We start from the raw sequence: 23,646 nt of genomic DNA, 5'->3' as shown, positions 1-23,646 counted from the left end.
GATAAACTGGTTTCTCATTTAAACATTCATGTTTGTGCACTCTCATGTAACATGATAAAATCAAGCTCGTGGCTCTACACAGCTGAGGACTAGACTGTGGAATATATGTGGAATAGATTGTGAGCACAATAGTGAGGTGGAGAAACTTATGAGGTCCAGGCTAAACAAGGTTTCTAGGGTTCCTACCATAAAGAAAAGATTTCTACAGAGCTCTATTCCCACTCTGATTCAGAAGGGCACCCTGACTAATCTTCTAGGCAGTTAACTGAGGCACAATAAGGGTCCAGCAGACAATTGACACCTAGTCGTCACAGGGTATTCTTTTGCACAGTACCCTCTCTGTGATTAAAAGCTCCACATTTTTCTTTTTGATTTTGATGGCATCTATGGAGTTTTGCAGAGGAGCAGTAAAAAACAAAAATTATTATTCCTGGATGGGATTTGGGGATCAGAAATCATCATTCTCACTGCCCATCCCCCAAAGAGGGGTGAGTCACAATGCCTCAGGGTTGAGCATGTCTGGAGATTAGCTGCAATCAGCATTCAGCTGAAGTATTACAGTTTCTAGTCACATTTTCTTGGTTGCTTTATAATATAAATTTTATATTCATGTAGTAGCTCAACTCAGACAGGTCTACTTAAGGATAGCACTATAGGCAACAAAATAAAAAAGATTTATTAACATTTCATTTTTAGTAACCATCTCTAATGAATAGAAACAGGTGTGACAATATCTTAAATCATTTAAAGGATTTATGTTAATCAATAAGGAATAGTCTGGAAAGAGTGAGAAACTTTAGTTTGCTAGAAACATTTCATTCTCGTGGAAATTTTGCATAATTAGTTTAGATACTGATTACACAGGTTCCTAGACAGAATTATGACCTTACAATTGTGTATTACATTTGGTTAATCAACTTTGATTCATTTGTATATTATTAAAGAAAACAGACTTCCTTCAGCTTCACTGCTTCAATAATTACTTACATAGGTGTCAAATAAATGCTGTAATTATACTTTCTGGAGCTGCTACTTCCATAAGTGATTAGGTTGTCCGTATTTTTATTTCTTGAGGCTTTTATTTTAAAAAGCTTTCCAAAACAGTAAGAGTTTCTTCTAATTAAGTCTCAAGGGACATAAGCGTGGTCCCCACATCTCTGTGATAATAGGGACTGTTTTGTACGTATGATTTTGCTCAAACCAGTGAAAATATGTACTCCTAGAATCTTACCCTATGGCTTACTCTAGTCCTGGTCTCTGCTGCTGGCATCCTTGTCAGGGGAAGTCACCGATTAATGAAAACTGTGATATTAAAAAACAAAATATAGGCCTCTGGGAGTAAGGAAAGGAGATGAAAATCTAACTTATTTTCATTCCTTATAACTCCCCAATCACAGCTTATGTGCCCCTCACTGGACTCTAGTCTCCTTGAGGCAGGGGTGCAGTCTATTCATTTCTGTATCCCATAGAGTGCCTCACACAAAACAGATTCTGAATAAACATCTACTGAACCAAGATGAACAGAATGAACTTTAAATCCAAGCTAGAGAGTCTACCTTTACCTCCCCCAAAACAATGGGACGGTGATTTCAAATATAACCCTCTGAGTATTAAGTGATATATATTCTATCTCTTGAGCACATCTGTAGTGACAAGAAGGAGAGTAATATACCATAAAGAGAGAACAGGGTCCAAATGGATAATACTGTATCTATTGGCCACTATATTGTGTAGAAACTTCATAGGATGAGTATTTCTACTGGAAATCACATGGGAGGTCATGCTAGAAATTAGTTTCGTTTCACAGAGAGATGTTTACACACCTTCAGGTCGGAAGATTTGGACAGGGGCTACCAGAAGGGAGGTCTTTTGAGTAACTGGTGCAGTCTATATACTTGCATTTGAAATCTTACCTGAAATAGCAGCATTACTGGCTAGAAGTAACTTCCAGTCCATTAATATTGAAGACTTGCCATCTTATATAATCAAAACTTTAAAAGTATAATTAATGTTTGCAAATACAATGTACCTATATATGTATTTTGTTATTTACGTACAGTAGCTTACCATATAATTCCTCCCCAGAAGAATGAGAAAAATACATAAAACGCTAAAGAACCCCAAATCACAAAGTGGTTTATCCATGTCCAGAAACGAGTATCCAAGGCGAGCTGAAAGGATACAACACAAGAGATTTCATGATGAGTACAAACTGTACCAGGCCGTATCTGATGGTATTTGACAACTTATACACAATATGATACCTGTGGGAGGATCTAGCTTGGGCCAGGCAACCAGAAGAGAATGGCACTAGAAGAACAGAACCCAGACTTTTCAAAGAGCTCTGCCCTCAGGCATTTAGACTCTAGGAGTACAGGCATGGAGGTGTGGTCAAGCAAGTACAGCTGCAGATGCCTCACTACTGAAGGAAGGGCAAGGAATGAGGTAATGGTAACATCCCAGAGACTGGAGCCCCACGTCTTTAAGTGGTGGCTGTCAGGGAGCTGACGGCAAAAGGAGAAGGCCTGGCTGGTGGAGGCAGGTATACTGAAAAGCAGGAGGAGAGGGAGAGAGTAGCTAGGAAGAGAAGACAAACTACACAAAGGAGTCGTGAGGGCTCAAACACAACAGATGAGGGTTACTAAATGCAAAGGCAACTAGCTCTACACGTCAGGCATCATGGAGCCATGGATTGTGGGTCTATGTAGTGTGCAATTTTTCAATTGCAAAGTCCGTATCTACTCCATTAAATTAATAACATTTTCAGTTGCCTTAGATTTTAAATCCTCTCATGTTTCTTCCAGGGCTGCTTGTTTCTTCAGATTGTGGCACCTGGGATTTTCAAATGCAATCTAAAAATAAAAAGTATGGTCCACTCTGCTTGCTTAAAATTTCTGGGCCACATGGCCTAATATCCAGGGCATTTAATTTCTGAAGAGGAGGTGGTGTTTGTTTTGTTACTTGCTGTGACACCCTGCTCCTCAGCAATCTGTTAACAGTTGCTCACTTATAAACAGGATACTGATAACATTGTCTTGAATTTCCAGCCTCCGGCTGCTAGGGAACATGCCACGGTAATACCCATGAAGAGAAGAGGGAGTGGATGGATTTTGAGGGACAGGTGAAAGTTGCTGCAGCAAGGCCAACTTTAGCTATGAAGGGTGCTTGGAAGCCCTGGGGCCATGTGCAAGGCCAGGGGTAAAAAAGGGTGGGGAGGATTCCCTTTCAAATCATGATCCTATGAGACATAATAGTAAATAACAACTAACATCTATTGTACTGAGCACATTCTATGTGCCAGACCCCATTCTAACTGCTTTATATGTATTCACTAATTGACTTCTCACAAAAAAAATCCTAAGGGAGGTGGGTGGTACTTTTATCTCCATTTTATAGAAGAGGAAATGTAAGTACTGAGAAACAAGGTCACTTGCCCAAGGACATCCAGATAGTAAGTGGCTAAACTGAGATGAATTGTAACATTTTCTTTTGCAGTCCTAAAATATTACTGAAATAGTAGATGAATAATGCAAACATGTTAGTTGTATTCGGTACGAGAAATGAAGCAGGTATAAAAATTCAGAGGGGAAATGATTAGAGGTCCTTTGTCATTTATACTTCTGAATTCTAATTCTGGCCACTGGGCATACTGGAATTCATTTAAAGGTACTCATTCTTGAACCCCATGTGAGGTGTTTATTACTGGAATGATCAAAATAATTTTAATTATACCTTCAACTATAAGGGAGTCCCAACTCATGAACCTCAAGGGTAGTATTCAGCACGCAGCATTATTACATGGCTGCATGTTAATGCCAATGATTTCGCCAAAACTGCCTTTGTTGTATGTTACCTGCTGTATATTCTTATGCATTTCATCACAAATATGGGTAAATTTCAGTGATGAATACATTATACAAAACGTCATCACTACCAAGCTCTTTCGCACACATATCTTGCTCATGGACACCTATATTCAACTGTCTTAAGTACCCAAATTCCTTTAAGGACTGGCATTCTTAAACAGATATATAACTTTAAAAAATATTCAAGTACTTAACATGGAAACACACACATACACACAGCCCATTTATATACCACTTAACATCTCAAAAATAGCAGGAAAGAAGGAACAGATTTCCAATATAAGTATGGTGTATTAAAAAAAAGAGGATAGGCAATATACTGGAAAAAATGGATCACAAATAGTATATAAATGTCCAAATCTCTAATATCACACATAACTTTAGTAAGCATTCAGACTTGAATAACAACTCGCAGTAAAAATAAAGATTAGAAGACAAAAAAGATATAAGACCAGAAAGTATTATAAAAATGGTGTTAAATATATTTGAATAAATAAAAATCTAACCTTCAGAGTTACGGTGAATACTAAGACTGTAAAAACAATGGTTCCAAAAGTCCAGTTTCCATATACCTGAAAAACATTCAACAATTACACGTACCATGAATACACAAGCTTGCTTAAAAAAATAAACAGCCAAGTTTAATCTTGAGTGTAACTGCCAAAGATTTTTGTATAAATTGTTTAGGGAAGTATCTGCTCAAAAGATTAGGCCAAAATGCTGGCTTTTACTGTGAGCCTAAATTTTCTTGGAGAGGTACACCACATGCGTGGTTGGTAGGGTTTATTTCGTGATTCCATGAAGCATAAAACAGGGAACACACTGGTGTGATACAGGCAGGAAAAACCCTATTCCACTAACAGTAACGTTCATAAAAACAACTCATTTGGATGGCTCCTGTATCTAAAGAGTTTGATATAGGCTTTTCCTATAATATAGACCTAAAGATCTCTATCTATAAATAAAGACTAATTTGCAGACAAATGAACTCACATTTTAAAAATAGAGTATATGATGACAGAGGGTAACTAGACTTACTGTGGTGACCATTCAGTACATAGAAATATCGAATCCTTATGTTATATACCTGAAACTAATATAATGTTATATGTCAATTATATCTCAATAAAAAAACAAATAAAATAGAGTCTAATTTTGTGGCTGTAAATATTAGAGCTGTCAGCATGTGCACATCAAAGAAAAGCAGATACCATGTATATAAACCCAAACGATGGCAATGAATGGCACATATGCTTACCAAACGCTGTCAAGATCTGAATGCATAACATTAAAACAGAAAATGAAATGTAAAAGGTTTTAAAAAAATAAAAACAAAAATTAAGGTTAATAGCAAAAAAAGGATTTGATCAAATCGTACATGGTGTTATATTTAATTGCTGATAGTAGTCCTTATACTTATTGTAATTTTAGCAAACAATATACAATAAAATCTAATTCATTTGGACTTCATGAACTCAAAATGAGTGATGACTTGGACACAGGGTGGGTTGAGGCTCCCCATGCACCACCAGTAGACTTTGCTGAGCAAATGAACCATGTCAATAGAATTGCAGGAGGGTACAGTCAGCTCTATACAATTTATGTGGCAAATAAATACAAAATAAAAAGTTGGAGTTACAGAATCAGTCATAAAGCTGAAGGGACCTGAGAAATCATAAAATCGAATTTCTTCTTCTTACTGTTGGGTAAAGGTGACTTGGAAAACTGAAGGGACTGGCCCGAGGATGCACAGAGAGATTTAGTAGGGCCGTCTCCCTGGCAAATGCTACATGTGTCTACTCTAAAGTACTAGATCTATATTTCCTCAGCAGTTACTCAGTGATTAATAATTTTAATGGATTCATACTAAACTGATTTCTGTTAGTCCAAATTAGAGAGGTTCTAACTGTAGTACCTAATTTCAAAGTATCATTCAAATTCACTGAGCCTATCACTTCTGTAACAGATGTTGACTGTCTCGGCTCTAGACATAGTCAGTGTGCTCAGTAAAGTCTTTTTGAACCTTTGCTTTGCTTCATATGATTATAACCAATGAATGACCATAAAAGAGGAAGCCCAGAAATAGCAAAGAACATAGTGAAAGCAGCATGCAAGGTGGTGGGTTTGATTTTCCACTGTGTGGCTGCCGGAAGACCTCACCCCATTGGCAATTCTCTCCTAGAGCACAGCCAGGGCAAAATCACCCCAATGCAGGTGCTGACCTATGTAGTCGCTGGCTGGGAAGACACTGGCAGGATCTGTGTAGTCTTTCTAGAAAACACTATGTTCCCATGTGGAAAGGAAGGAGGAAGAGAAGGGAATTCCCTAATTATCGGGCAAATACTGCAAACATACGGCAGCTACCCCCTTCCACTCTAAGCATGGAAGGCCACTATGAGTAAGAACTGAGTAGGGACAGACACTTCTTTTAAAACAGGAAAAGCCTTGCTCACATCAAAGTGTACGGGTCCAAAGTCTGAAATCCCAAGAACTCTGTTCATCTAGTAAAATTACAGCCAAGTTAAGCTTCCAGAGGTTTGTACATAAGCTGTCTAGTTAGCCGTGCATGCAGGAAGTGATTTCTCACTTCAACACTTCTATTGTTCTGAGGACATTGTGAGAACTAAATACCATACCTTTAGAAAAATAATTTGCAAAATGATTACAGCTAGAGTATGTGTATGATAGATCCAGTGCCTATGGAAAAAAAATTAAGCCATGCTTGTAATACTAAAAGATGTAATGATGTTTTTCTTTTTTACCTTTGCATTTTCTTCTAAGGATGAAGTCTGAAAAAGAAAATAAGTCCCAAAGAAGAACACTGTTCCTTCAAATGCAGCCAGAAATGTCCAATATAAGAAGGGGCCCAACTGTAGCATGGCATTTCCAGAAATTTTCCTATTGAGAAATGGGAAGAAACACAAGTTAATGAATCTCTGTAGGCTGTTTATTTAAAGATACAGTGAAACGCCAAAAGTGCGCATGGGGTTTGACCCTGTTAGAATGAATGGAGCTATCCCTGAGGGACTGGTAAGCTTTTGATAAAAGCCCAGACCGAGCTGCAGGTTTGTCTTTGTGCAATCACCTCCTGTCTGAGGTGTTGCAGTAAACTGTCAAAGTGCTTCTAAGTTAAAATTCTGGCCACTGACAATAGTAATATCATCAATAATAATTAGATCTCATTTACTGAGTACTTATTATAAGCTTATAAAAGTGGGTTAAGAGTTTTATATTGTCCATTTTTGTATACACAAAACCCACATGAGATAGGTATTCTTATCACTACCATTTACAAATAATGAGCCTCACAAAGGTGTATCATAATGGTTTCCAAACTTTGATGCACATTAGAATCACCAGGGGATCTTTAAAAACATTGATGTCTGGCTCCCACCCTCATTCTGATTTAACTGGCATGAGGTGTAACCTGGGCAACCAGGATAATTTTAAAACTCCACAGGTAATTGTAATGTGCAGTAAAGTTTGGGAACCACTAGTACAGCAGTATGCCAGAGTTCACTCAGTTAGTAAGGGACAGAGGTAGTATACAATCCTGGACTGATTTGACTTTAAATCACATGCTCTTAACCAAGCTACCATGGCTTTGCAACTATGATTGTTAAAATATTTTGTTTAATCAAGATTTCTGCCTGGGAATTTAACCTTTCTTAGGTCTTGGGGTAGCCTTTATATTTTAAAAATTGGGTCAAATAACATGTTTGAAGCTGTACAGCCATGCTTTGATAAATGGCAGGTGGCCAGATCAAAAGTTTAACATCTGTCAAAAATAGCAGTCTTCTGGGTACAAGTCAGAATGTTGGAGAAGGCTAACAACTCTAATGGGGCAAAAAGAAGATGGGTCTGTGCATGGAATTCTTTTAGCTTCTATTTCAAATTCCTCTTAACATTTATCAAAAGGTATGTAATCACTTAAATAGCACACCTGTTGCCAATACTACCAAGAATGTCACTGGGCTGTAATGAATAAGAAAGACCTTTGTGATGTAAATACAACTGATCCTTGTTCAGTTGGTATGGAGTGCCGTAGGGTTTCCTGAAAAAATAGCAATTATGCAACTTTTACCTACTAGGATTTCCAGGTGCACACAGAAATCAGCAATGTAGGGGGATGCATAAAGCAATACGCTGCTGTTTGCCTTGAGAAAACTGCAGGGGGAAAGAGGTAGCTGCTTCCCAGAAACAAGCTCTCCCCACAGCCAGTAAGTCGTGTTCCCAAGGCAACTGGGAGCCACAGGGAAGGCACCTCCCTTAAAGATCCTTGCAAGGAGGGCCCAGCAACTGCCAGCCAATGAGGCTTTTGAGAGTCACTGACTTGGGCTGAGGCAGGAAGTGGTTCCTGTCTTTCCAGCCAGTCACTGGATTTACATTACATGCCATGGGAAGAAAGGAAGGGGAGTCATGGTGTGTTGGGTTATAGTTGAGGTTTTCTAGCTGCGCTCAGGTGAATGATGAACCTGTTGTTAACTCAGAATATGATAGCCAACGTGAGGGGCAACACGAGGGAGTGAAGACTGGGTGGGGGGGGGAGTGGTTGACCAGCAGCACAGGCCTGAGCACCTCCATACAATGGGAGACAGTAGGTGTACCAGGACCTTTCTTTTGCCTTTTAAAGTTGTATAAGAAACAGACTATGCCTCTACCCTCTAGAAAAGAACTACAGTTTACTTTTCAAATTTCTCTCAAAAAATATGAAAAGATCCAATTATGTCACATTTCACATCAAGACTTTTGGTAAACGCCTGTGTCACTAAGTCCCCGAAGGTGATATTAATATGCTACACAAGGCCACAAGTAACATTAAGTGGTACAAATGCAGAGAGAGACACATATGAAGACTAGAGCTTCACATTTACAAAGGAATGCTCAGAGTAACAGAGCAATCTCCAATACAGTGACAGGCTGAGAGCACAGTCTCATCAGAGCGGGCAGGCAGGAAGCTGCATTTTGGGCTGGGTGATAGGTATGCTATGGCTTTCATTTCTCCATTGTATGTGGCAAGTATGCACTCTATGCAACATTGCTTAAAAATTCATGACCTACACCTGCATGCGGTAACTAAAATTTCATGGAAACCCTTAATAATTTGTACTCAACGGCTTGCTTCAAGTTTTCAACTTTCTTAATGTATGAAAGTGCTCGGGGCTTCCCTGGTGGTGCAGTGGTTGAGAGTCCAACTGCTGATGCAGGGGACACGGGTTCGTGCCCCGGTCCGGGAAGATCCCACATGCCGCGGAGTGGCTGGGCCCGTGAGCCATGGCCGCTGAGCCTGCGTGTCCGGAGCCTGTGCTCCGCAACAGGAGAGGCCACAACAGTGAGAGGCCTGCGTACCACACACACACAAAAAAAAAACCAACCAAAAAAACCCAAAAACAAACAAACAAAAAGAAAGTGCTCAGCATAGCCCTGAAGTTATGTGGAGAAGGGTGTTAGAATAGTAAGATTAATAGCTACCATCTATTGAAAACTTACTATGTGCCAGGCACCACTGTAAGTTTTTACATGTAGTCACTCATTTAATCCTCCCCCAAAACACTGTGATTGGATCTATTGTTACTGAAGAGGAAACTGAGGCCCATCTCAGTCAAGTAACCTGAGCAAGGCCACAGAGTCAGTGGCAGAGCTGGGATCAGAGTGCAGGCGATTAGCTAGAGCTCTTGGTGGGACTGAACAGGAGGCATTCTGCTCACTGCCACCCAAAACCCTCTTCAACCAGAGTAACTGCACTACTGGTCTTCACTTTAGTTGTTGTCTGAAAACAGAACACTGCTACTCAATCTTTGAAAACCACCAGCCTGTGGAAAAGAGCACAGGGCCGGTCATCAGGAGGATAGAAATCTGATCTTGCTCTGGCCTCTTGTTACACGCTGTGTCCTTAGGCAAGTCATTTCTGGGCCCTGGGTCCTCATTCTTTTAAAAAAAAGAGGGTGTGAGAGCTGATGCTCTGGAAGATTTCTACCAAGATTTCTACGATTCCCCTTTAGATCTAACAATACACTTTGCAAGAAATACAGGGAAAAGCAGAATATGTTACCGCCATGAGGAGGCAATCAGCAAACTCTAGATTGGGGGAAATGCTACAAGATAAATTATCTGGTTTCATTAACAAATAAATTGCCAAGTTAACCTACAGACTAAGAGAGTCTCAAGAAGCATATTAACCAACTGAAGTATATGGGCCTTATATACTGTTTCAAACAAGCATGCTATAAAAAGAAATTGAGTCAACTGGAAAAATTTGAGCACTGACTGGATATTTGATGATATGACTTGTTAAATTTTTAGGTATGATAGTGTACTGTTATAACAGTACATGTAAAAGATACATGCTGAAATAACTATTTTATATAGTTTGATATTTGCTTCAAAATAAGTCCTTGATAGATAAGACAAGGTTATTAATGAAGCAGGATTGGCCCTGAATTGATAATTGTTGAAGCTGAGTGGTAAGGACAGGGAAGTTCACTATATAAATTGTATTTTTGCTACACTCTTTGCATGTTTTAAACTTTTTATAATAAATACCTTTAAAATGACAACTAATTTTATAAACCTGGTTAAGTCTAACAATTCCTAGATGTGAGTTTCATGAGTCATACTGGTTAAAGACATCCTTTAAATTTGTGCACCTTCACTTCGCACCAATGAATCACACCCAAGTCTCTCTATTGCACTTGCTACCCACTATTTAGCAATGCTTACAACCTGCTGTAAATTAATATCTTTATCTTTAGCTGTAAGCTTCACTTATAAAAATCCAATTTAATCAAAGGTTAAGCAGCTGGGGCTAGTGCCAAGTCCCCCACCCATAGAGAAAAGCATCTATTTCCAACTAACACAAAATGAATATAATGGCTTGATGACTTAATTGTTTTCTTCAACAATGCCATTTTAGAATGCGGCTAACAAAGCACTCGGGAGGCTATATTTCAGGGGCAGTTTACAAGAGAAAGCCTAACATAACATCATCAATTCAATCCATTACAGGGAGGGATCAATATTCTAAACTACAAGAGATCTTTCTGTGGCCCTTCTTGGGGGAGGTGGGGGGTGGCAGGTAGTTAAACTATTGTGTCTCCATCTAAGACTCTAGAACTCTATGACAATGTGGGCAAAGTTTTAGGAATTACTGATTTTGAACTAAATAATTCATACCCATTCAACTACAGGACATATATCAATACCTAGGAAATACATCATTTTCCAGCTGGATGGTTTGGTTTAAGTAGCTAAAAATCCAGAACAGAACCATGTAATCGAACCAGGAGGGCAGTTCTGTGTCCTTCCTACCTGTAGATAAAATGAAATCCACAATTTTGAAAGTCTGGGGCGGGGGGTTAACTTACATATGTTCAACTTACATATACAATCGGGGATCTGAGGTCAGAGCGTCAATGTTGATGTGCTGTTCCAGTAGGCTGTAGGCCAGGATGGGCAAGGACGTGAAGCAGATATTGTACATTGTAAGGTAAGCGGCATCATACAGTGGCTGTAATGACAAACCCCAGAAGAGAACGGTAATGTAACAGTCATCTGCAAGAGGATATTTAAGTGTTTAGAAAAAAATCACAAGCTAAAACAAGACAGTTTCCTTTCACACCTTTTGGGACAGCAAAGGAGGTTTTGTAAATAAGGTCACTCTAACTGACCACTATAGAAAAGAAACTAACATACTGTAAGGCATATTAAAATACCCTCCCTTTTAAAATACGATCTTATTCAGAATGTTTACAAGCTATAAGCTCTATTTCTTTTTTTAAATATATATGCTTTTCTTTTTACTAATTAGTCCAAGTAAATTTATATATAAGTATGTGTAAAGGAGAAACTTTTTTTTAAACATCTTTATTGGAGTATAATTGCTTTACAATGGTGTGTTAGTTTCTGCTTTATAACAAAGTGAATCAGCTATACATATATCCCCATATCTCCTCCCTCTTGTGTCTCCCTCCACCCTCGCTATCCCACCCCTCTAGGTAGTCGCAAAGCAGCGAGCTGATCTCCCTGCGCTATGTGGCTGATAAGCTCTATTTCTAATGGATATTAACTAAGAACTTTTCAAAAGATTTTCAGCGAATGAAGACCAATTAAGTATAAGACAGGAAACCCTTAGGGAAACTAAATATAAGCAGTGGCCAGCCTGTGTCACAGTTTTTTGGGTTAATATTTTACATGGTTTTAAATATCACTATCACCTTCTCCAGAGTATATTTATGATATTGAATGTGGCCATTTACTAAGGATTAAATAAATATTCAAAAAAATAAAAGCTAAATATATTCACATGGTCATGACTCTTTCTGGTCCTGAATTCCCTAGGCTCCAGACCAAAATTTCCAACTTCCTGCTGGTTGTCCCACAGGACAACCTGCAATTCAAAATGTCTAAAACCAAACTCATTAACCTTCCCTTTAAATCTGCTTCCTCCCATGTCCCCTACCTCAGTGAGTGGCCCCACAATGTTTGCAACCCCAGTATCTACCCTGGTGCCTGGTACCCCTTAGGTACTCAAGAAATCTTTTGAAATGAGTGATTTTCTTCCTACCTCACTAGCCATTCCTTCTCAGGCTCATCTTCTCCCTGAGCCCTCTGTGTTGGAGTGTTCCAGCACTCGGTGTTTGGAACTTTATTTATGCTCGCTCTCTAGGTGATCTCATTTAGTCTTGTGGTTTTAATATAACCCATTCACTGAAAATTCCCATATCTAGCCTAAACCTGTCCCATATATCCAACTGCCCACTTGATATCTCCTCTTGGGTGTCTAGCATATTTCAAACTTACATCCAAGACTGAATTCCTGACCTGCCCTCACCTCAAACCTGCTCCTCCTGAAGTCTTCCTCATCTCAGGAAAGGGCAACAAAATCGTTTTGATCAACCAGAACCGAAATCTTGGATTCATCCTTCACTCTTCTCTTTTTCACAAGCCACATCCAATCTATTAAGCACCGTTTACTAGTTCCACTTTCAAATACATTCAGAACCACATCACTTCTTAGCCCCTCCACTGTGACCACTCTGCAAGCCTTTAATTGGTCTCCCGGCTTCTTCTCCCCTTGACCTGCAGTCTATTCTCAACACAATGGCCCAAGTAGCTCTCCTGGAAAATAAGTCAAATCAAATCATTGTTTTGTTCAAACTCTCCAGTGGATTCCTTTATCTCTGAAAGTAAAGAAGCTCCTACAATGGTGGGGATATAAAGTCCTACTCCTCGATCCAGCTTCTTACCTGTCTGTTACCTTCTCAGTGAGACCAACCTTGATTTACCTTGCCACTTCCTCTCTCTTGAACACATTCCCCCCAATCCTGTGCGTCCCCCCATAGTACTAATCACCTTTTAACTTACATGATAAATTTATTATGTTTACTGTCTCTCTCTTCACACTAGAATTTAAGCTCTATGTGGGCAGGGATTTTTATTTATTTATTGATAGCTGTAGCTTGAGAAAAAGCAAAGCAGTCCCTGACATTCAAGAGCTGGCCCAGCACTCGCAGCTACGCACCGGCGCTCTGTAGAACATGAACAATTTCGCAGAACAGCAACATCAAACAAGGCCACTGTGTGACCTCGATATATCGAGACAAAAACACTCTGTAATCACGTTTGAACACCGACAGAATATAAATATTGTCCAAATCACAATAATGACCAACATCTACATTCTGGCTGATTTGGGTGACTATTGCCTCTTAACCAATGACATGTTGGCTTCCTGGATAAGATTTACTAACATGCTTAGTCATAAAATTACCCCCATCTGCTAACAGCACCCAGCAAGGCCCTACTCCTTAAACCCTTCCACAAATCACCTAACTCAAGCCCAAATCTTACAAGACTTTTCTAACACTCGCTTCCTAAGAGGCCCTACTGTTCCTCATGGTGTACACTCTTTCTTGTTGCATTGAGTAATGAACCTAATGTGATCAACTACAAGTGTTTTACTGGCTTTGACAATCTGGAACTCCTAGAACAGAACTTGGCATGCAGAAAGCATTCAATAAATATTGGATGAATGAATGACTAGAGACTGGAAGCTAAAACATAGTTGTAAAGGACTGATCTGATATTGTAAATATTCCTTTATTGAAAAAAATATTAAGGTTTTTATAATGAACCTTGTTTTGATGCTAGTACTTATTGAGTTCAGTATTTTCTACACAGTGCTAGATGTTGTCATGCAACCATCATCTGTGACCTGAATAAATAATATCCCATATTCACATGTATTCTTCACATATATAAAATGTTTTTTGATTAATAAAATGCATTTAAATGTGACACAAACTGGACTTCCCTGGTGGTCCAGTGGTTAAGAATCCGTCTGCCAATGCAGGGGACACAGGTTCGAGCCCTGGTCCTGGAAGATCCCACGTGCTGTGGAGCAACTAAGCCCGTGCGCCACAACTACTGAGTCTGTGCTCTAGAGCCTGCGAGCCACAACTACTGAGCCTGCAAGCCACAACTACTGAAGCCCACACGCCTAGAGCCTGTGCTCCACAACAAGAGAAGCCACTGCAATGAGAAGCCCGCGCACCGCAAGAGAGTAGCCCCCGCTTGTGGCAACTAGAGAAAGCCCGCACATAGCAATGAAGACCCAATGCAGCCGAAAATAAAATAAATAAAATAAATTTATAACAACAAAACAAAACAGGTTTACTTGATAATACTCTTTCTTGTTATACCTGTTATAAGGGTATCTTTTCATGCAGAAGGAAGTCCACTACTAACCTAGGCTTTGCTAAACAAAGAGTTGCTTTTTGCTTAAATAATCTGCATCCTGGTCCCATTTCTACATTCTCCATAGCTCATTCTCCAAGTACCAGGGTTGCAGAGAGCACCTGAAGTAGACCTAAAGTGAAAAAGGCTGACTACCTGTATGTATTCCACAAATATTTGCAATAAAGGTCTCTACATTCAGCACAAGGCCAAAGTGAAAACTAAAGATATGTACAATACATCACTACCTCAGAGAGACCTTCCTTTTACGTGGTACACTTTTTCTAAGATGTCTGCCTAGCTCTTTCCCTCATCTCCTCTAGATCTCTGCCCAAATGTCACCTCATCAGAGAGAACTTTCCAGGTCAGTTTGTCTAAAACAGCAGCTCTCTTCCCCAGTCACATTCTATCCATTTATTATGCTTTTTGTTCTCCTTCAGAGCATATATCAGTACCCAACATAATGTGTTTGTCTGATTGCTGTCTGTCTCTCCCCCTATCACTCACTGTACCCACAAGCTCCATGCGGTAAAGAGTTTTGATCACTGTTATATCCCTGGCACTTAGCCTGGCACACAGTAGGCACTCAAGAAGTATTTGTTAGATGAATGAATGTACCAGTTGAGCAACTGACAAAGGCAAACATCAAGTCCTATGGGAACCTAAGCAGACCCCCAGACCCCCAACAGCCCAGGGTTTTATAGGGAATAAGTCCTTTCTTTCTTCACACAACGTGTGCTTGGTAAACATGGTTTAAAAAGCCAACTTCCCTTTATCACTTTGCTACAAAATTTGAAAATGTCCCTTTAAACTTGCATTCATCTTCCAAGGAAGTGAGGAATTACAAACATTTTGATCAACAGTAATCTGAATGTTCAAGAAAAGTAGATTCATCAGAGTTTATAAAACTCTCTGTTACCAATACTGTTAGCTTTGAATACAAGAAGGCTGATGGTACTTTCTACAGCCAGTAGATGATTAATTCATAAAGTGATCGGCTTAACTGGCATCATGGGGCTGATGACATGGCACTGATGTAAGAGACAGCACACCAAATGGCAAAGAGGCAAGTTCAAGAGAAAGAAAGCAGGGACTTCCCTGGTGGTCCAGTGGCTAAGACTCCACGCTCCCAATGCAGGGGGCCCGGGTTTGATCCCTGGTCAGGGAACTAGATCCCACATGCCGCAACTAAGAGTTCACATGCTGCAACTAAAGATCCTGCATGCCACAACTAAGACCCGGTGCAGCCAAACAAACAAACAAACAGAGTCGCTTCCCATTGAGAAGAATACATTCTCTTAAAAATACTGCCAAGAAATTAGGAAAAAATCACCTCCTATCATGAGGAATGGAACATGCCTTGAAATTGAGAAAATCAGTCTCTAATAGCTGTGATGATGTTACCAGCAGCTCAGCTTGGTAAAAATCACTGAATTGCTCATAGATTAAGTACAAAATTTCTGAGTCGTTGAGCATTATAGCTTCTTTACGTAGCTATACTTCCACTAGAAGCAATACAAAATACAGTTCAGCTGTTAAAACAAACCTACAAATATGCCTGCCCATCCCCCACTTATGTATCAAGTTAACACATAGCATATTCTATATGTGAAAAATGTTCAGAAAACTACAGAGGGCTAAAAGTGTAGAACTGCTTAACTAATCCAAGGCATTATCCAGGAATCACAGCTTCTTTGCTAGCTTAAACATCAATGTTTTTCTAGAGAATCAACCTGAGAAAATGCAAAGGTATGAGATTTTATTTGATGAAATAATAAACTATAATATTTTAGGATTATTGGAAAACATTGTGTATACTAACAAAAATAAAAAATACTTTTTAAAGGATCTCAACTCCAACAGGACGTATCAAATAACTTTCAAAAAGAAAATAACAATAAGACCATTACTAAAGCACAGATATAAAATTTTGCTATTGTCAAAAACCAGGCCAAGCAGATCAACTGTTGAACTAAGAAAAAAAAATCCTTTTACGTTGGGCATACTTCTCTAATTTCTACAATCCAATACATAAAAGGTAATTAATAGCAAATATAAACTACATTACAGAGATTGGTTCAAGATGGCGAACTGGAAGGACATGTGCTCACTCCCTCTTGCAAGAGCACTGGAATCATAGCTGTGGCTCACCGTGGGGCACTGGCAGCAGAAGTTCTGGGAAGCACTCCTTGGCGTGAGCCTTCCCAGAGTCCGCCATTAGCCCCACCAAAGAGCAAAGAGCCTGGTAGGATCCAGTGCTGGGTCGCCCCAGGCTAAACAACCAAACAGGGAGGGAACACAGCCCCACCCATCAGCAGACAAGCAGATTAAAGTTTTACTGAGCTCTGCCCACCAGAGCAACACCCAGCTCTACCCACCACCAGTCCCTCCCATCAGGAAGCTTGCACAAGCCTCTTAGATAGCCTCATCCACCAGAGGGCAGACAGCAGAAGCTAGAGGAACTACATTTCTGCAGCCTGTGGAATTAAAACCACATTCACAGAAAGACAGACAAAATGAAAAGGCTGAGGACTATGTACCAGATGAAGGAACAAGATAAAAACCCAGAAAAACAACTAAATGAAGTGCAGATAGGCAACCTTCCAGAAAAAAAATTCAGAATACTGATAGTGAAGATAATCCAAGACCTCGGAAAAAGAATGGAGGCAAAGATTGAGAAGATGCAAGAAATCTTTAACAAAGACCTAGAAAAATTAAAGAACAAACACCTAGAAGAATTAAAGAACAAAGAAACAGAGATGAACAATACAATAATTGAAAAGAAAAATACACTAGAAGGAATCAACAGCAGAATAACTGAGGCAGAAGAACGGATAAGTGACCTGGAAGACAGAATGGTGGAATTCAATGCCGCAGAACAGAATAAAGAAAAAAGAATGAAAAGACATGAAGACAGCCTAAGAGACCTCTGGGACAACATTAAATGCAACAACATTCGCATTATAGGGGTCCCAGAAGGAGAAGAGAGAGAGAAAGGACCCAAGAAGATATTTGAAGTGATTATAGTCGAAAACTTCCCTAACATGGGAAAGGAAAGAGCCACCCAAGTCCAGGAAGTGCAGAGAGTCCCAGGCAGGATAAACCCAAGGAGAAACATGCCAAGACACATAGTAATCAAATTGACAAAAATTAAAGACAAAGAAAAATTATTGAAAGCAACAAGGGAAAAATGACAAATAACATACAAGGGAACTCCTATAAGGTTAACAGCTGATTTCTCAGCAGAAACTCTACAAGCCAGAAGGGAGTGGCACGATACATTTAAAGTGATGAAAGGGAAGAACCTACAGCCAAGATTACTCTACCTGGCAAGGATCTCATTCAGATTTGATGGAGAAATCAAAAGCTTTACAGACAAGCAAAACCTAGGAGAATTCAGCACCACCAAACCAGTTCTACAACAAATGCTAAAGGAACTTCTCTAAGCGGGAAACACAAGAGAAGAAAAGGACCTACAAAAACAAACCCGTAACAATTAAGGAAATGGTAATAGGAACATACATATCGATAATTACCTTAAATGTGAATGGATTAAATGCGCCAACCCAAAGACACAGGCTCGCTGAATGGATACAAAAACAAGACCCATATATATGCTGTCTACAAGAGACCCAGTTCAGACCTAGGGACACATACAGACTGAAAGTGAGGGGATGGAAAAAGGTATTCCATGCAAATGGAAATCAAAAGAAAGCTGGAGTAGCAATACTCATATCAGAAAAAATAGACTTTATTTTTTATTAACTTTTCTTAAATTAAAATTCATTTATTTATTTATTATTTTTGGCTGTGTTGGGTCTTTGTTGCTGTGCGCAGGCTTTCTTTAGTTACAGAGAGCAGGGGCTACTCTTTGTTGCTGTGTGCAGGCTTCTCTTGTTGCAGAGCACGGGCTCTAGGCGAGTGGGCTCAGCAGTTGTGGCTCACGGGCTCAGGAGCACAGGCTCAGTAGTTGTAGCACACGGACTTAGTTGCTCTGCGGCATGTGGGATCTTCCCGGACCAGGGCTCGAACCCGTGTCCCCTGCATTGGCAGGTGGATTCTAAACCTCTGTGCCACCAAGGAAGTCCCTAAAGTAGACTTTAAAATAAAGACTGTTACAAGAGGCAAGGAAGGACACTACATAATGATCAAGGGATCAATCCAAAAAGAAGACATAACAATTATAAATATATATGCACCCAACGCAGGAGCACCTCAATACAAAAGGCGACTGCTAAGCTATAAAAGAGGAAATTGACAGTAACACAATAATAGTGGGGGACTTTAACACCTCACTTACACCAATGGACAGATCATCCAGACAGAAAATTAATAAGGAAACACAACCTTTAAATGACACAATAGACCTGATAGATTTAATTAATATTTATAGGACATTCCATCTAAAAACAGCAGATTACACTTTCTTCTCAAGTGTGCACGGAACATTCTCCAGGACAGATCACATCTTGGTCACAAATCAAGTCTTGGTAAATTTAAGAAAACTGAAATCATATCAAGTATCTTTTCTGACCACAACGCTATGAGATTAGAAATCAATTACAGTGAAAAAAACGTAAAAAACACAAACACATGGAGGCTAAACAATACGTTACTAAATAACCAAGAGAGCACTGGAGAAATCAAAGAGGGAATCAAAAAATACCTAGAGACAAATGACAATGAAAACACGCGATCCAAAACTTATGGGATGCAGCAAAAGCAGTTCCAAGAGGGAAGTTTATAGCAGTAAGATCCTACCTCAAGAAACAAGAAAAATCTCAAATGAACAATCTAACCCTACACCTAAAGGAACTAGAGAAAGAAGAACAAAACCCAAAGTTAGTAGAAGTAAAGAAATCATAAAGATCAGAGCAGAAATAAATGAAATAGAAACAAAGAAAACAATAGCAAAGAGCAATAAAACTGAAAGTGGGTTCTTTGAGAAGATAAACAAAATTGATAAACCTTTAGCCAGACTCATCAAGAAAAAGAGGGAGAGGACTCAAATCAATAAAATTAGAAATGAAAAAGGAGAAGTTACAGCAGACACTGCAGAAATACAAAGCATCATGAGAGACTACTACAAGCAGCTCTATGCCAATAAAATGGACAACCTGGAAGAAATGGACAAATTCTTAGAAAGGCATAACCTTCCAAGACTGAAGCAGTGAGAAACAGAAAATATGAGCAGACCAATCACAAGTAATGAAATTGAAACTGTGATTAAACATCTTCCAACAAACAAAAGTCGAGGACCAGATGGCTTCACAGGTGAATTCTATCAAATATTTAGAGAAGAGCTAACACCCATCCTTCTCAAACTCTTCCAAAAAGTTGAAGAGAAGGGAACACTCCCAAACTCATTCTATGAGGCCACCATCACCCTGATACCAAAACCAGACAAAAATACTACAAAACAAGAAAATTACAGACCAATATCACTGATGAATACAGATGCAGAAATCCTCAACAAAATACTAGCAAACAGAATCCAACAACACATTAAAAGGATCATACATCATGAACAAGTGGGATTTATCCCAGGGAAGCAAGGATTCTTCAGTATATGCAAATCAATCAATGTGATACACCATATTAACAAACTGAAGAATAAAAACCATATGATCATCTCAACAGATGCAGAAAAAGCTTTTGACAAAATTCAACACCCATTTATGATAAAAACTCTCCACAAAGTGGGCACAGAGGGAACCTACCTCAACATAATAAAGGCCATATACAACAAACACAGCAAACATCATTCTCAATGGTGAAAAACCGAAAGCATTTCCTCTAAGATCAGGAACAAGACAAGGATGTCCACTCTCGCCACTATTATTCAACATAGTTTTGGAAGTCCTAGCCATGGCAATCAGAGAAGAAAAAGAAAAAAAAGGAATACAAATTGGAAAAGAAGTAAAACTGTCACTGTTTGCAGATGACATGATACCATACATAGAGAATCCTAATGATGCTACCAGAAAACTACTAGAGCTAATCAATGAATTTCATAAAGTTGCAGGATACAAAGTTGATGCACAGAAATCTCTTGCATTCCTATACACTAAAAATGAAAGATCACAAAGAGAAATTAAGGAACCAATCCCATTCACCATTGCAACAAAAAGAATAAAATACTGAGGAGGAAACCTACCTAAGGAGGTAAAAGACCTGTACTCAGAAAACTATAAGACACTGTTGAAAGAAATCAAAGACGACACAAACAGATGGAGAGACATATCATGTTCTTGGATTGGAAGGATCAACATTGTGAAAATGACTATACTACTCAAAGCAATCTACAGATCCAACGCAATCCCTATCAAATTACCAGTGGCATTTTCTACAGAACTGGAAGGAAAAAATCTTAAAATTTGTATGGAGGCACAAAAGACCCCGAACAGCCAAAGCAGTCTTGACGGAAAAAAACAGAGCTGGAGGAATCAGACTCCCTGACTTCAGACTCTACTACAAAGCTATAGTAATCAGGGCCTTCCCTGGTGGTGCAGTGGTTACGAATCTGCCTGTCAATGCAGGGAACATGGGTTCGAGCCCTGGTCTGGGAAGATCCCACATGCCGCGGAGCAACTAAGCCCATCCACGACAACTACTAAGCCTGCGCTCTAGAGCCTGAGAGCCACAACTACTGAAGCCTGTGCGCCTAGAGCCCGTGCTCCACAATAAGAGAAGCCATCGCAACGAGAAGCCTGTGCACCACAACAAAGAATAGCCCCCGCTCACCACAACAGAGAAAGCCCGCACGCAGCAATGAAGACCCAACACAGCCAAAAATAAAATAAAAAATAAAATAAAATAAATTAAATTTATATTAAAAAAAGCTACAGTAATCAAGACAATATGGCACTGGCACAAAAACAGAAATATAGATCAATGGAACAGGATAGAAAGCCCAGGGATAAACCCACGCACCTGTGGTCAACTAATCTATGAAAAAGGAGGCAAGGATATACAATGGAGAAAAGACAGTCTCTTCAATAAGTGGTGCTGGGAAAACTGGACAGTTACATGTAAAAGAATGAAACTAGAACACTCCCTAACACCATACACAAAAATAAACTCAAAATGGATTCAAGACCTAAATGTAAGACCGGACATTGTAAAACTCTTAGAGGAAAACACAGGAAGAACATTCTTTGACGTAAATCACAGCAAGATCTTTTTAGAGCCACCTCCTAGAGTAATGGAAATAATAATAAAAATAAACAAATGGGACCTAATGAAACTTAAAACCTTTTGCACAGCAAAGGAAACTACAAACAAGATGAAAAGACAACCCTCAGAATGGGAGAAAATATTTGCAAATGAAGCAACTGACAAAGGATTAATCTTCAAAATTTACAAGCAGCTCATGCAGCTCAATAACAAAAAAACAAAAAACCCAATCCAAAAATGGGCAGAAGACCTAAATAGACATTTCTCCAAAGAAGACATACAGATTGCCAACAAACACATGAAAGAATGCTCAACATCACTAATCATTAGAGAAATGCAAATCAAAACTACAATGAGGTATCACCTCACACCAGTCAGAATGGCCATCATCAAAAAATCTACAAACAATAAATGCTGGAGAGGGTGTGGAGAGAAGGGAACCCTCTTGCACTGTTGGTGGGAATGTAAATTGATACAGCCACTATGGAGAACAGTATGGAGGTTCCTTAAAAAACTAAAAATAGAATTACCATACAACCCAGCAATCCCAGTACTGGGCATATACCCAGAGAAAACCATAATTCAAAAAGACACATGCACCCCAATGTTCATTGCAGCACTATTTACAATAATCAGGTCATGGAAGCAACGTAAATGCCCATCGACAGACAAATGGATAAAGAAGATGTGGTACGTATATACAATGGAGTATTACTCAGCCATAAAAAGGAACGAAATGAGTCATTTGTAGAGACGTGGATGGACCTAGAGGCTGTCATACAGAGTGAAGTAAGTCAGAAAGAGAAAAACAAATATCATATATTAATGCATATATGTGGAATCTAGAGAAATGGTACGGATGGACCAGTTTGCAAGGCAGAAATAGAGACACTGATGCAGAGAAATAACGTATGGACACCAAGGGGGGAAAGTCGTGGTGGGGGGTGGTGGTGGTGGTGGTGGGATGAATTGGGAGAGTGGGATTGACATAAAAAATAAATTAAAATAAAATACAATAAAAAATAATTTTAAAAAAACCCTAACATTTCTGTGGAAACTATTATATGTATGTATTGCTGAATCATCTTACTCTACACCAGAAACTAACACAACCTTGAAAATCAACTATACTTCAATAAAATAAATTTAAACAAAAAACAACAACAACAAAAAACAAACAAAAAAACTACATTACAAGAAATACCTAGGGAAACAAACCTGTTGTGAGAATCCACAGAAGAACTGGTACAAAAATTGTGGCAAAATGAAACAAAGGTTCTGGAAAAAAAAAATGAAGAAAAGGGTTAATGCTTTTCACTTGATCAACTTTCTAAAGTAAAACAGGAAACTCTACTCCAGATAGTCTACAGGCAGTCCTAAGTCCTTCTAATGTCACAATGCAATAAACCTCTACTCCAGAGTTGTAAGAAAACAATTCAAAACAAATAATTACATACATATTAATACCAACTTTTGCCCTACCAAGGCAGAAGAGGACCTCACTTACTTTATGAGACCCTCTTGCTATTCTTGTAGGGAAGAAATGAGCTCATATAATATGAACACCTAATGGTACTGCACCTTAACTGCCAAGTGGGTTTGCAAAATCATCACAAAGTAGACTGACATAAAGCTGTAAGTCTATATTTAAAAGTCAGTTAATGCCAATAAGTAGTCAGGAAATTATAGTGTATATTGACACGAACAAGTATCAACTAATGCTTTACTGCCTTTGTTACTGCCTCATCAAACAATTAACTGTTATTATTGATCACCTACTATATGTAAAGATGACGCTGTGGGTGATACAAAAAACAAAACTGCTTACTTCTAAGGGATTTAACGGGGAGAACACTAAAAACAAACATAT

At 39.1% G+C, this 23,646-nt stretch overlaps 1 protein-coding gene across 9 annotated transcripts in view; it reads right to left on the bottom strand.

The window, feature by feature from the left end:
- The window catches only part of ATP11C (ATPase phospholipid transporting 11C (ATP11C blood group)), a 180,541-nt gene that overhangs the window by 27,812 nt on the left and 129,083 nt on the right, over nucleotides 1-23,646 (bottom strand). For all 9 annotated transcript variants that reach the window (XR_002642113.2, XR_002642115.2, XR_002642117.2 and 6 more), the window contains exons 23-27: nucleotides 22,995-23,054; nucleotides 11,246-11,373; nucleotides 6,629-6,764; nucleotides 4,373-4,438; nucleotides 2,068-2,171 (exon numbers count right to left, since the gene is read on the bottom strand). Coding sequence is in view for 6 of the 9 variants with exons in the window: in XM_089904046.1 (XP_089760172.1) it covers nucleotides 2,068-2,171; nucleotides 4,373-4,438; nucleotides 6,629-6,764; nucleotides 11,246-11,373; nucleotides 22,995-23,054 (494 nt within the window). In the remaining 3 variants the exon portion in view is untranslated. The remainder of the gene's footprint in view (nucleotides 1-2,067; nucleotides 2,172-4,372; nucleotides 4,439-6,628; nucleotides 6,765-11,245; nucleotides 11,374-22,994; nucleotides 23,055-23,646) is intronic.

Source organism: Delphinapterus leucas, chromosome X (genome assembly GCF_059928025.1).
Source record: "Delphinapterus leucas isolate spDelLeu-1000000601 "Yukka" chromosome X, BTC_Dleu_Yukka2, whole genome shotgun sequence".
NCBI lineage: Eukaryota > Metazoa > Chordata > Mammalia > Artiodactyla > Monodontidae > Delphinapterus > Delphinapterus leucas.
The sequence above is the reverse complement of the archived record's forward strand: the minus strand, read 5'-3'. Positions and strand labels throughout refer to the sequence as shown.